General features: G+C 36.6%; 1 protein-coding gene across 7 annotated transcripts in view; it reads right to left on the bottom strand.

Moving 5' to 3' along the window:
- The window catches only part of OPHN1 (oligophrenin 1), a 750,938-nt gene that overhangs the window by 675,924 nt on the left and 60,772 nt on the right, over positions 1 to 14,242 (bottom strand). The window contains exon 1 of one of the 7 annotated variants that reach the window (XM_061136933.1): positions 1,107 to 1,164. The exons of the other annotated variants lie outside the window; for them this stretch is intronic. Within the exon in view, the coding sequence (XP_060992916.1) occupies positions 1,107 to 1,149 (43 nt within the window). The 5' untranslated portion in view covers positions 1,150 to 1,164. Of the gene's footprint in view, positions 1 to 1,106; positions 1,165 to 14,242 lie in introns of those variants that run through there. 7 annotated transcript variants of the gene reach the window in all.

Raw genomic sequence — 14,242 nt, 5'->3', positions numbered from 1 at the left:
GAAGCCTAACACAAATGGACAAATACAATATGATCCCACTTTATATTAGATATCTAAAATAGGAAAATCCATACAAACAAAAAGAATAATGGCGATTGCAAGCGGCTGAGGGGACAGGGAAACAGGGAATTATTTCATGGGTACAGAGTTTCTGTTTGAGATAATGAAAGTACTGGAATTGTGGGGTGGTGATGGTTGTATGACATTGTGAATATATTAAATGCCACTGAATTGTATACTTAAATATGGTTAAAAGGATACACTTTATGTTATGTATATTCTACCAAAATAACAAAAAAATTAGCAGTCCCCCATCCTAGACCAATTCCATCAGAATCTCTGGGAGTGAGATCACTACCTTTAAAGTATCTCAGGTATTTCCAATGTTCAGCCAGGATTAAGAACCATAGATCTGAACTTTTTCCCCTCCTGGAATACCCACAATTTTCATTTGCAGATCATGGATGATAGATATCCAACTGTGCTTTTTCCAACCAAAGTGAGATATTAGCTCTACCAGGTTGTCTCTGAATACTCATTTCTAAGGTAACTTGAATTAGTAAGCTACTAGGATACTATCACTATAACTGTAGAGTATAAAAAGTGTGTTCAATGATAAAGTATTTACAGATGAAATGACAGTCTGCAAATTTTGATTCAAAGTAATCCAGGCCCAGGGAAAAATACTGCATGAGGGTTATAGATAAAACAGATAGGCCATACATTAACAATTATTGAAGCTGAACAATAGGTACATAACTGCTCTTTATATTATCCTCTCTACTTTTGTGCATATTTAAATTTTTCCATGTTAAAACTGGAAACAAATTTAATTACATGTGCAATGGAAATAATCTAAAATATTTAGTAATAAGATCTTGGACCTATAAATTAATAATAGATACATACAATGGAACATTAAGCAACATTTTTATATGATAGAAAAATTTTGTAATCATATGAGGAGATATTTATGATGTTTAATTTAGTAAAAAAGCAAGTTATCAAAATTAGCATATACAATATGATCCAATTTGTGGGTCGACAGTAGAATGGAGCAATCAGTTTAGTGCTAGATCTGACAGAACTAGGTTTCTGCCACTTACTGTGATCCAGAAAAAGGGACAGTATAACAGCATCCAATCCCATGAGGTTTTCATTAAGATTAAGCTGAAATAAAGTAATTACAGCACTTAAGAGTTTAGTAGTAGTAGCAGTAGGAATATCAATAGCAGTATCAGCTATATTTGGCTAGAGCTACTTACAAAAAAGCAAAGCATTGGGAAAATATCTAATACCTTAATATCTAAAATGAAATAATAGTAAGATATTGCAAATTCATTGACATTAAATAAGTAGCCAGTAAGAGCCCACTGTGAAAAAGACAGTGGAATTCTAATGCTGATCAAGACATAAACAGAAGGCAGTTATACCTTCTTATATAGCACCACTATATAAAAATCAGCTACATCTATATATAATAACAATGAACTAATGAGAAAGATAAATAAAGAAAACAATCCCATTTACAATAGCATCAAAAGGAATGAAATACCTAGAAATAAGTTTAACCAAAAAGATGAAAGATCTACACACTGAAAATTATAAACATTGGTGAAAAAACTGACAAACACAAATAAATAGAAAGATATCTCCTGTTCATAGATTGCAAGAATTAGTATTATGAAATGTCCATTATTACCTAAAGTCATAGACAGAATCAATGCAGTCTCTACCGAAATTCCAATGGCATATTAGAAAAAATAGGAAAAAAATCCTAAAATTCATGTGGAGCAACAAAAGACCCACATAGCCAAAGCAACCTGAGTTAAAAGAAAAAAAGCTGGAGGAATCATAATACCTGATTTCAAACTTTATTACAAAGCTATAGTAATCAGATCAGAATGCGACTGGCATAAAAACAGACATATAGAACAATGGAAAAGAATTAACAGTCCAGGAATAAACCCATGTATAAACATGGTCAACTAATATTTGACAAAGGAGTCAATACTCAATGGGAAAGGATAACCTCTTCAATAAATGGTGTCGGGAAAACTAAATACACACATGCAATGGAATGAAACTGGGCCCCTATCTTATAACCACTCACAAAAATTAACTCAGAAAACAGCAAAATTCTGTAAAGCAATTATCCTTCAATAAAAAACAAATTAATTTTTAAAAAACACCCAAAAAATATTTACCATGTTAAAATTTGAAAAAAAAATTAACTCAAAATGGCTTAAAGATTTGAATGTAAGACTTCAAAGTGTAAAACTGCTAGAAGAAAACAGATGAGAAAAGCTCCTTGACATTGGTCTTTAAAACATTTTTTTGATATGACAATAAAAGTGAAAGCAAAATAGACAAATGTGACCAAATCAAACTAATAAAGTTTTGCAAAGCATGAGAAACAATCAAAAGAGTGATGAGACAACATACAGAATGGTAGAAAATATCTGCAAACTAGACATCTGATAAGACAGTATCCAAAATGTATAATTAATTCAAACAATTCAATAGCCAAAAAAGTAACGTGATTTAAAACTTAGCAAAGGACCAGAACAGATATTTTTCCAAAGAAGACATACAAATGCCCAACATGTTCATGAAAAAAATGCATAATATCTCTAATCATGAAATGAAATCAAAACCACAATAAAATATCACCTCATAACTATTAGAATGGATAAAAAATTTAATACAGTAAATGTTAGAGAGGAGATGTAGAGAAAAGAACCCCTGTGTACTGTTTATAGGAATGTAAATTGGTACAGCCACTAAGGAAAACAGTATTTAAATTTGTCAAAACATTAAGAATAGAACTACCATACAATCCAGCAATTTGACTGCCAGATATTTTTCCAAAGGAAATGAAATCTCTGTCTGAAAGAGAAACCTATATCCCCATGTTCACTGTATTCACAATAACCAAGACACAGAAACAACATAATGTTGCCTGGATAAATATAACATAATATATTAATCAGCCATTTAAAAAGAATGAAATCCTGCATTTTGCAGCAATATGGATGGACCATGAAGGCATTATGCTAAGTGAAATAAGTCAGAAAGAAGAACAAATTCTATATATTCTCCTTTATATGTAGAATCTAAAAAAAGATGAATTTAGAGAGTAGGGGAGAGAGATAAATATAGCTGAGCAGGAGGAGGCTGAGCTCACCTCCCCTCACAAACACATCCAAAATACAACTGCATGTGAAAATAACCTGGCAGAACAGCTCTTTCACAACCACGACTGTAAAGGAAGATCCACACAGAGTATGACCGGAAGGAAAGAGAAGTGATCTAGTCAGGTCATGCACCCATGTTGGAAGACCCAGAAGAGGAAGGAGATATCAGAGTCTGTGATCCTCCCTGGGAAGTGAGGAGTCTGAGCCACATATTAGGTACCCTAGTCCTATGATTCCACATTGGAAGGGTGACCCCCCTTACCTGGTTTGAAAATAAGTCAGGTTTCCCAGAAACCTGGAAGAAAATAAGACTCCACTCTTGAAGAATGCAAATACAGAGGCAGCATATTCAAAGCTGCCTGGGGCTCTAGCCAGCTTGGTAGGACTGCTCCACCACACACAACCAGCCAGTACCAGGATTCTGCTCCAGCTCCTCTTTCTCCAGTGCTGCTGCCCACTAAGGCAGAGGCTGCTTTTGCCAATGAGTGTGCTCACACTTAGAAGAAATGGAGCTAGCTTGGACTACAGCCTTGCCTCTAAACAGGGCTGAGGAAGTCACTGCCAGTGTACACGTCCATACCAAGATTACAGAGGAACAAACCTAGCTCCAGAGTAGAGACCACCATCTACAGCAGGAAGGAAAGCCTCTCATTAGTGTGGCACCAACCCCTCTAGCCCCAAACCAGTCTCTAACCAAGGCATGCACACAACAGAATGAAACCAGCACAAAACTGCAGTCCCAAACCCCAACCAGGGTCCCAACCAAGGCAAAGAATACCATTACACCCAGGAGAACCCAACTCCCTCAGGACTCCTGTTCCAGCCTCTCATGTCCTGTCACTTTCCCCATTATGGCAATAATGGCCACTGAGAATAGGAGAAGCTCTGGCTCACACATGGCTCTATCTCTGGCTCTGGCAGCTTCAACTCCAGCCCTACCTCCCACCAAGGTGTGGCTGCCAGTGCACCCCAGGCAAAGATGCAGCCATTGCCCACTCAATATCCAGCTCTCCCATGAAAGCCGCTGGACACATGTAGACTGCATAAGGGAGCTACCACACAAGAACACCTTTCAAGACTAGGATAGGTCACTGTTTCACCTAACATCATAGAGACAGAGAAAGTTAAACAAAAGGAAAAGACAGAGGAATGTGTTTCAAACAAAAGAACAAGGCCACATCTGAAAAAACCTTAATGATACAGATAATCTACCTGATAAAGAGTTTAAAGCAATAGTAATAAGAATGCTAAATGAACTGAGAAAAGAATAGATGAACACAGTGAGAATTTCAACAAAGAACTAGAAAATATGCAAAGAACCAGTCAGAGCTGAAGAATACAATACCTGAATTTTAAAATTCTCTAGAAGGAATTAATAGATGGGGTGATAGCAAATAATGCATAAAGAACTGGAAGATAGAATATTTGAAATAACCCAATCAAAACATTAAAAAGGAAAAAAAATTGTAAAAGAATAGTTTAAGGAACCTCTGGGACAACATCAAGCATAATAACATTCATATTATAGAATTCCCAGAAGGAGATGAAAGAAAGGAATAGAAAATGTATTTAATGAAATTATGGCTGGATACTTCCCAAACAGGAAGAAGGAAACAGATATTCAGGTACAGATATTCAGACAGTCCAAAACAAGATGAACCCAAAGAGACCTACACCAAGATGTATCATAATGTTAATGGCAAAAAGTGAAGAGAGAATTTTAAAGGCAGCAAGAGAAAAACAAAAAACCACATACAAGAGAATCCTCATAAGTCTATCAGCTGAATTTTCAGCAGAAATTTTATAGGCCAGAGAGAGTGCATGATTTATTTTCACTGCTGAATGGAAAAAAAGTCTACAACCTAGGGCAGTCTACCCAGCAAGGTTATCATTTAGAATTGAAAAAGATAAAAAGCTTCTCAGATAAGCAAATACTAAAAGAGTTCATCAACACTAAACCATCTCACAAGAAATGTTAAAGGATCTTCATTAAGTGAAAAAGGCTGCTGCTGCTGCTGCTGCTGCTAAGTCACTTCAGTCGTGTCCGACTCTGTGCGACTCCATAGACAGCAGCCCACCAGGCTCCCCCATCCCTGGGATTCTCCAGGCAAAAACACTGGAGTGGGTTGCCATTTCCTTCTCCAATGCATGAAAGTCAAAAGTGAAAGTGAATTCACTCAGTCGTGTCCAACTCAGCGACCCCATGGACTGCAGCCCACCAGGCTCCTCAGTCCATGTGATTTTCCAGGCAAGAGTACGGGAGTGGGGTGCCATTGCATTCTCTGGGTGAAAAAGGCTAGAAGAAATAAATTATAAGAAACGGAATAACCCATAAGCAAGGGCAAATATATAGTAAAGAACTGTGGATCAATCACTTAACTAAGCTAGTACAAAGATTAAAAGGCAAAAATTGTGAAGTCAACTACAACTACAATAGATAGTTAAGGGATAGACATGAGGATGTAAAATACAACCTCCAAAACACAAAATGTGAGGCAAGAGTGAGCAATGTAGATTTTTAGAATGTGTTTGAACTTAAGGGATTATCAATTTTAAACACAAATGATAAATGTACAATAGATACACAAAAATTAGAAAGGAACACAAATAAAACACAAGGAAAAATCATCAAACCACAAGGGACCAACACCTAAAGAATAAGAAAAACAGAGAACTACAAAAATGAGAAAACAAGTAACAAAATAGCAGTAAGCACATGCCTATTTCAAATACACAACCTAAACTACCATCCAAAGGAATTAGCAACAAACAACAAAACTCAAAGTCAGCAGAAGAAACGAAATGATAAACATCAGAGTGGAAATAAGTGAAATAGAGAACAACAACAAAAAAAGATCAATGAAACCAAGAACTGGTTTTTTGAAAACAAAATTGGTAAGCCTTTAACCAGGCTCAATAAGAAAAAAGCAAGGAACCAAATAAACAAAATAATAAATTGAACAGGAGATTTCACCACAGATATCACAAAGATACAATCATAAGAGAATACTATGAACAGTTATATGCCAACAAATTAGACAACCAAGAAGATATGGATAAATTACTAGAAACATACAATCTTCCAAAACTGAATCAAAAAGAAAGACATAACCTGAACAGACCAATTACTAGGATTGAAATTGAATCAGTAATCAAAGAACCCCCCCCAAAAAAGTATAGGACCATAAGTCTTCACGGGAGAATTCGATTGAATATCAAGCATACAAAGAAAACATAATACTTCTCCTTCCCAAACTACTGCCAAAAAAAAAAAAAAATTTAAGAGGAAACATTACCGAATTCATTTTTTGAGGCCACTATTACCGTGACACCAAAACCAAAGATATTACCAGAAAAGAAAATTAGGCCAATATCTCTGATGAATGGAGGAGCTTCCCAGATTGTAGAGTGGTAAAGAATTCACCTGCCAATACAGGAGATACAAGAGATGTAGGTTCGCTCCCTGGGTCAGAAGATCCCCTGGAGTATTTCCAGTATTCTTGCCTGGAAAACTCCATGGAAAGAGCACCCTGGCAGGCTACAGTCCATGGAGTCACAAAGAGTAGGACACATTGAGTGACTCAGCACACACACATCTCTGATGACTACAGAAGCAAAAATCTTCACAAAATATTTTATCAAACCAATTTCAACAATATATAAAAGGAATCATATACCATGATCATGAGATTTATTCCAGGGACTTAAGGATGGTTCAATATTCACAAATCAATATGATGTACCATATTAACAAAAGGAAAGATAAGACAAAATAAAATCACAGACAATCTCAATAAATGCAGAAAATGCATAACCTCAACATACTAAAGACCATTTAAAATAAACACACAGCTAACATCATACTCAATGGTAACAAGATGAAAACTTTTCCCCTAATATCAGGAACAAGACAAGAATGTCCATTTTCATCACTTCTATTCAATACAGTATTGGAAGTCCTAGCCACAGCAATCATAGAAGAAAAATAAAAGGCATCATGTCATCTGCAAGTACTTCTTCGTTTCAATTATATAACCCTAAAGTATCCACCAAAAAGACTCTATTAGAACTAATAAAGTCAGTAAGGTTGCAGAATATAAGATTAATATATAGAAATCTGTTGTTTTTCTATATACTAATCAGAAAGAGAAAGCAAGAAAACAATCCCATTTAAAATCACATCAAAAGAATAAAATACCTAGGAAAGACAAATGGAACAGAATAGAGACTCCAGAAATATATCCATACATACACGATCAATTAATCTATGGCAAGGGAAGCAAAAATATACAATGGGGAAAAGACATTTTCTTCAATAAGTTTTGTTCGGAAAACTGAACAGCTATATTTAAAAAAATGAAATTACAACATTTTCTCACACCATATACAAAAGAAATTCAAAATGGATTAAAGATCTAAATATAAGACCAGAAACCATAAAATTAATAGACGAAAACGTAGGCAGCACACTCAATTGACAACAGCTACATGTAAAAAAATGAAATTACAACATTTTTTCACACCATATACAAAAGAAATTCAAAATGGATTAAAGATCTAAATATAAGACTAGAAACAATAAAATTAATAGAAGAAAACGTAGGCAGCACACTCATTTGACCTTAAGTTTTATCAATATATTTTTCGGATCTGTCTCCTCAGTCAATTCAAACAAAAATAAACAGAACCTAAGAAATATAAATGTTATTGCATAGTAAAGAAAACCATCGACAAATGAAAAGACAACCTGCTGAATGAGAGAAAATATTTACTAGTGATATGTCTAACAAGTTGGCTTCCCTGGTGGCCCAGATGGTAAAGAATCTGCCTGCAATGCAGGAGACCCAAGTTCAACCCCTGGCTCGGGAATACCCTGAAGGAGGAAATGGCTACCCACTCCAATATTCTTGCCTGGAGAATTCCATGGACAGAGGAGCCTTGTGGGCTACAGTCTATAGGGTTACAAAGAGTCAGACATGACTAAGCAACTAACACTTTCACTTTCATCCAAAATAAAGAGCTCATACAGCTCAAAATGAAAACACACACACACACACACAAACAGCACAATTAAAAAACGGGCAGAAGACCTGATAGACATTTCCCTGAAGAATAAACACAGATTACTAACAGGCACATGAAAAGATGTTCAACATCACAAATCATAAGGAAAAAACAAATCAATACCACAATGAGATATCGCCTCACATTTGTCAGAATGGCTATTGTCAAAAAGACAACAAATAATAAATGTTGGTGAGGATGTGAAGCAAAGGGAACCCTAGTACATTGTTGGTGGGAATGCAAATTGGTACAGCCACTGTGGAAAACAGTGTGGAGAGCCCTCAAAAATCTCAAAATACCATATGATCCAGTGATTCTACTCCTGGGTACATATCCAAAGAAAATAAAAACAGAAATTTAAAAAGATATATGCACTCCAATATTTTATAGTAGTATTATTTGCAGTAGCCAAGATATGGAAGCAAACTAAGATTCCATCAACAGATGAATGAATGAGGAAGATGTGACATACACACACATGCACACACAATGGAATATTATCAGCCATAAAAAAGAATAAAATTTTGCCATTTGCAAAAACATTGATGGACCTGGACAATATTATGCTTAGTAAAGTAAGTCATATAAAGACAAATATTGTGCTTTCACTTATATGTGGAATATAAAAAATAAAATGAATAAATACAACAAACTGAAACAGACTCACAAATATAGAGAACAAACTAATGGTTATCAGTGGGTTTAGGAGTGAGGGGAGGAACAAAATGGGGAAGGCAATTAAGAGGTACAAACTACTAGGTATAAAAAAGCTATTAGAATATGAATTCATTTGTTACTGACTTACTATAATAAACACAGCTACTTGTATCACTGTAATTAAAAAAAAAAAAAAAAAAGGAACGGAGAGGGACTTCCCTGGTGATAGAGTGGTTAAGAGTCTCTGCTGACAAGGCAGGTGGCACGAGTTTGATCCCTGGTCAGGGAATTAGATCTTACATGCTGTGCACTGTGGCCAAAAGATAATATAACAATAAAAATTTTTTTAAAAAAAAAGGAATAGAGAATAGATTGATGGTCTCACTAGAGGTTAGGAGTTTGGGGAAACAAGGACATACTGGTCAACGATTACCAACTTCCAGATATAAGATGAATAAGTTCTGGGGCTCAAGTAGACAACATGGTGATTATAATTAACAGTTCAGTTCCATTCACTCAGTCATGTCCAACTCTTTTGCGACCCCATGGACTGCAGCACGCCAGGCCTCCCTGTCCATCACCAGTACAATATTAACTGTATAGTATAATTTACAGTACAGTATTCTATATTGATAGTTGAAAGTTTTGAGGAGAATAGGTCTTAAATGTCATCATCACATACCCAATAAAAGTATGTGATAGGACAAAGGTGTTAATTAACCTTATTGCAGTAATAATTTCAAAATATATACACATATCTGGAGAAGGAAATGGCAACCCACTCCAGTATTCTTGCCTGGAGAATTCTGTGGACAGAGGAGCCTGGTGGGCTCCTGTCCATGGGGTGGCACAGAGTCAGACACGACTGAAGTGACAGCATGCATGCATATACACATATCAAATCATCATGTTGTGTACCCTAAACATACATATATGTTAATAATATCTTAATAAAGTTGGGGGAAAAGACATAAATGGTCCCTGACCTTGTATAATTTAGTGTCTAGAAGAGAAAGCAAATACATAAATAATAATATTAAGTAAGGGATCATTATAGTATGCACAAAAAATGTTAAAGAACATGGGGAAATATTTATCATTTAAAGACATTGCATTAGTTTCCTAAATGTAACAAATTACCAAACTGTCAATATTTTTAAATGACATGTTTATTCTCTTACAATTCTAGAGGAGAGAAGTCCAAGAATTCAGCCATTCCATTTTTCATCTACTAATGGCTGTACTTATCCTTGGCTCTTTGTTACATAACTGTACCACTGGTTTCCTTTACAGATCACCTGCTCTCCTTCTCTCACCTTCTTGCAACCCCATCTTATAAAGATCTTTGTGATTACATTGAGTCCACCCAGATAATCCAGGATTATCTCCCTATCTCACAATCCTCACTTACATTACAAAAGTCCTTTTAACCATGTGTGGCAGCATGTTCACAGATTCTGGAGATTAGGGTTTGGACATCTTTGGAAAGCCATTTATTCTGTTTATCACAAACATAATTATGAATAGAAAATATGATAGAAGGAAATATACCAAGAACATTAACAGTTGTTCAGCTTGTATGGTTGATTATGATTAATATTCTATGCATTTCTCTTTTTTGCAATTTCTAAAATTTCTACAATGAGCATATATCACATTTTTAAAAATAGAGACTGCTGCTGCTGCTGCTAAGTCACTTCAGTCATGTCTGACTCTGTGCCACCCCACAGACGTCAGCCCACCAGGCTCCCCCATCCCTGGGATTCTCCAGGCAAGAACACTGGAGTGGGTTGCCATTTCCTTCTCCAATGCATGAAAGTCAAAAGTGAAAGTGAAGTCGCTCAGTCGTGCCTGACTCTTAGCGACCCCATGGACCGCAGCCTACCAGGCTCCTCCATCCATGGGATTTTCCAAGCAAGAGTACTGGAGTGGGGTGCCATTGCCTTCTCCAGGGACTACAGATACATAAACAAAAAGCACAAGAGGTTTGCAGTACTGTCTTTGTCCTTTGTCCCTTGTCCCCAGCCTCCAGGTTTCTCTGTCCAAAAAAGACATTTATCATTAGCAATTTCTTATTCTTCTAGAGATAGGGTATACAAGAACATGTCTATGGTAGGATGCATAAGTTCTCTCAAAGATAGCCATGTCCTAATCCCCAGAACCTATTATTATCTTCCCTTACATTCCTAAACGGATGTCACAGATGTGATTAACTCAGTGATGTGGGGATAGGGCATTTATCACCAATAGTCTGGATAAGTCAAGATATAATCACAAGGGTCTTTACAAGAGGGAGGCAGGAGTGTTAATGGGAGAGAAGGGAGCAATGTGACAACAGAAGTAGAGACTGGAGTGATGCTCTTTAAAGATGGAGGTAGGGGCCACAAGCCAAGGAATACAGGCAGCCTTAGAAGTTGAAAAAGGCAAAGAAGCAGAGTCTCCCCTCAGAGTCTCCGGAAGAATCCAGCCCTGCTTATATCTTGATTTTAGCCAAGTGAAACTGATTTTGGACTTATGACCTCCAAAATTATAAGAGAATAAATTTGTGTTGTTTCAGTCCACTAAATTTGTGGCAATTTATTACACTGGCAATGAAGATCATCATTGCATATATATCTTTTTGAACATGTATGGACATATTGGGTATAGTTATAGAATAAAATCAAAGAAGTAGAATTCCTGGGTTAAGATATGTGCATTTTAAAATTTTGACTTAAACTGCTGAACTCCCTCCACAGAAGTTCTGCCAATTTCTACTACAGCAATGTATGAACAATACTCATTTCAATTTTGACTTTATATGATGTTCTTTTTCCATACAAAAGTTTGAGTTTCATGGTCTCAGAGATATCAACTTTTCATTTTATTACATCCTAATTTTATGTCCTATTTTTAAAATCCTTCCATACTCTAATTTTAAACACTCCCACTATTTGTAGAAGTTTAATGGCCCTATATTTGACATTTAATTATTTGATTTACATTTACATTTAATTATTTGATTTATCTGTAACTTACTTGGGTGTTAAGTATGAGGTATGGAAATAACTCTTCTTCCTGAAGAAGTTGTCCCAACCACTTTGTTAAATAATTCATTTTTCCCCAATAATCTGCAATGCCATCTTTATCAGATGTATCTGTACTACACTGTTTTAACTACTGCAGCTTAATGGCATTTTACTTTTAATCTCCGCTGAAATAAATTTCCCCTAACTATTCCCTGTTTCCTAATTTCTCTGGGTTTTCAGGCCTGCTTGTTTTTATTATTGTTTTAGTTGTGGCATGCAAGATCTTCTAGTTGAGGCATGTGGGGTCTTTTAGTTGCAGCACACAAACTCTTAGTTGCAGAATGTGGGATCTAGTTCACCAACAAGAGATGAAACTTGGGGACCCCTGCATTGGGAGTGTGGAATCTTAACCACTGGACCACCAGGGAAGTCCCATGCTTCCCTGTTCTTACATATGAATTTTACAACCAGATTAACAAAAAAAATGTATCTTTATTTGAACTAAGTTTAATTTATCCTACTCTTTATTTAGGTGAATTGATACTTTTATATTATCTTTCCATTTAAGAATATGAAGTGTCTTTCTATTAGTCTAAGTCTTCTTTGGTGTTGCTCACTAATACTTACTCTCCTTCATGTACAACTTGTATATTAGTTGTTTATTCTTAGGTATTTCTTTCTTCTGTTGCTAATTAAATGGGGTCTTTTCTTCCATTATATGTTCTGTTACTATTTTATATGAAGGCAATATCAGGATGATTTCAGGATACTTGAGGAGTCTAGGGTCCTTCTTCAAAGGCATTTTACATATTCAGACGAACAGATTACTGACGGTGGAGGTTGGCTGGTAGGACTCTCAGCCATTCCTCCCTGAAACAGAACAAGGCAGGACTTCCCTGTACAAACAATAAGCATCAAGGTTGGGGAAGCTAAGTAAAGCCACATGCCTTCTCCCTATGTCTAGGGCTTGAAACTTAGTTTGACGTTGCTAGGGAGTTCCTGACTCAATACTAATGAATACTCTTATTTGCAGGTTGAGCCCCAGTCAGTAGTAACTGGTTAGAAAGTCATGCATCACTCCCCATATTCTCAGAGGAGATTGCCCCCAGAGGTATGTGGCTGTCTCTAGATTGAAGGGCTAATCTTCCCTGTGCAGCTAATAAAAACTATCTCCCCATGGTAAGTAGTGCTCACCTTGGGACTGCTAAGCAGAAGCTGTATGGAAATAGCCTCCAGCAGAGTTCAACACAATTTTCTTTAATGTCCTCTCAGCCTGCAATTTAAGTTCTATTTAGATAAAATGGAACAACAGACTGGTTCCAAATAAGAAAAGGAATACGTCAAGGCTGTATATTGTCACTCTACTTATTTAACTTATATGCAGAGTACATCATGAGAAATACTGGGCTGGAGGAAGCACAAGCTGGAATCAAGATTGCCGGGAGAAATATCAATATGTCTCAGATATGCAGATGACACCACCCTTATGGCAGAAAGTGAAGAAGAACTAAAGACACTCTTGATGAAAGTGAAAGAGGAGAGTGAAAAAGTTGGCTTAAAGTTCAACATTCAGAAAACTAAGATTATGGCATCCGGCCCCATCACTTCACGGCAAATAGATGGGGAAACAGCAGAAACAGTGGCTAACTTCATTTTTCTGGGCTCCAAAATCACTGCAGATGGTGATTCAGCCATGAAATTAAAAGACGTTTACTCCTTGGAAGGAAAGTTATGACCAACCTAGACCGCATATTAAAAAGCAGAGACAACTTTGCTAACAAAGGTCCGTCCAGTCAAGGCTCTGGTTTCTCCAGTGGTCATGTATGGATCTGAGAGTTGGACTATAAAGAAAACTGAGTGTAGAAGAATTTATGTTTTTGAACTGTGGTATTGGAGAAGACTCTTGAGAGTCTCCTGGACTGCGAGGAGATCCAACCAGTCCATCCTAAAGGAGATCAGTCCTGGGTGTTTATTGGAAGGACTGATGTTGAAGCTGAAACTGCAATACTTTGGCCACCTGATGCAAAGAACTGACTCATTTGAAAAGACCCTGATGCTGGAAAAGATTGAGGGCAGGAGGAGAAGGGGGCAACAGAGGAGGAGATGATTGGATGGCATCACCGACTCAATGAACATGGGTTTGGGTGGATTCCGAGAGTTTGTGATGGACAGGGAGGCCTGGCGTGCTGCAGTTCATGGGGTCGCAAAGAGTTGGACATGACTGAGCGACTGAAATGAACTGAACTGATAGCAAGGATAACAACCTTTTCCTTCTTTTTTTTTTTTTTATTTGCTCCTAACTTCTAATTGGCTATA

This window comes from Dama dama, chromosome X (assembly GCF_033118175.1).
Source record: "Dama dama isolate Ldn47 chromosome X, ASM3311817v1, whole genome shotgun sequence".
In the NCBI taxonomy this organism is placed as follows: Eukaryota; Metazoa; Chordata; class Mammalia; order Artiodactyla; family Cervidae; genus Dama; species Dama dama.
Note: the sequence above shows the minus strand (reverse complement) of the source record. Positions and strands in the feature narration are given on the sequence as shown.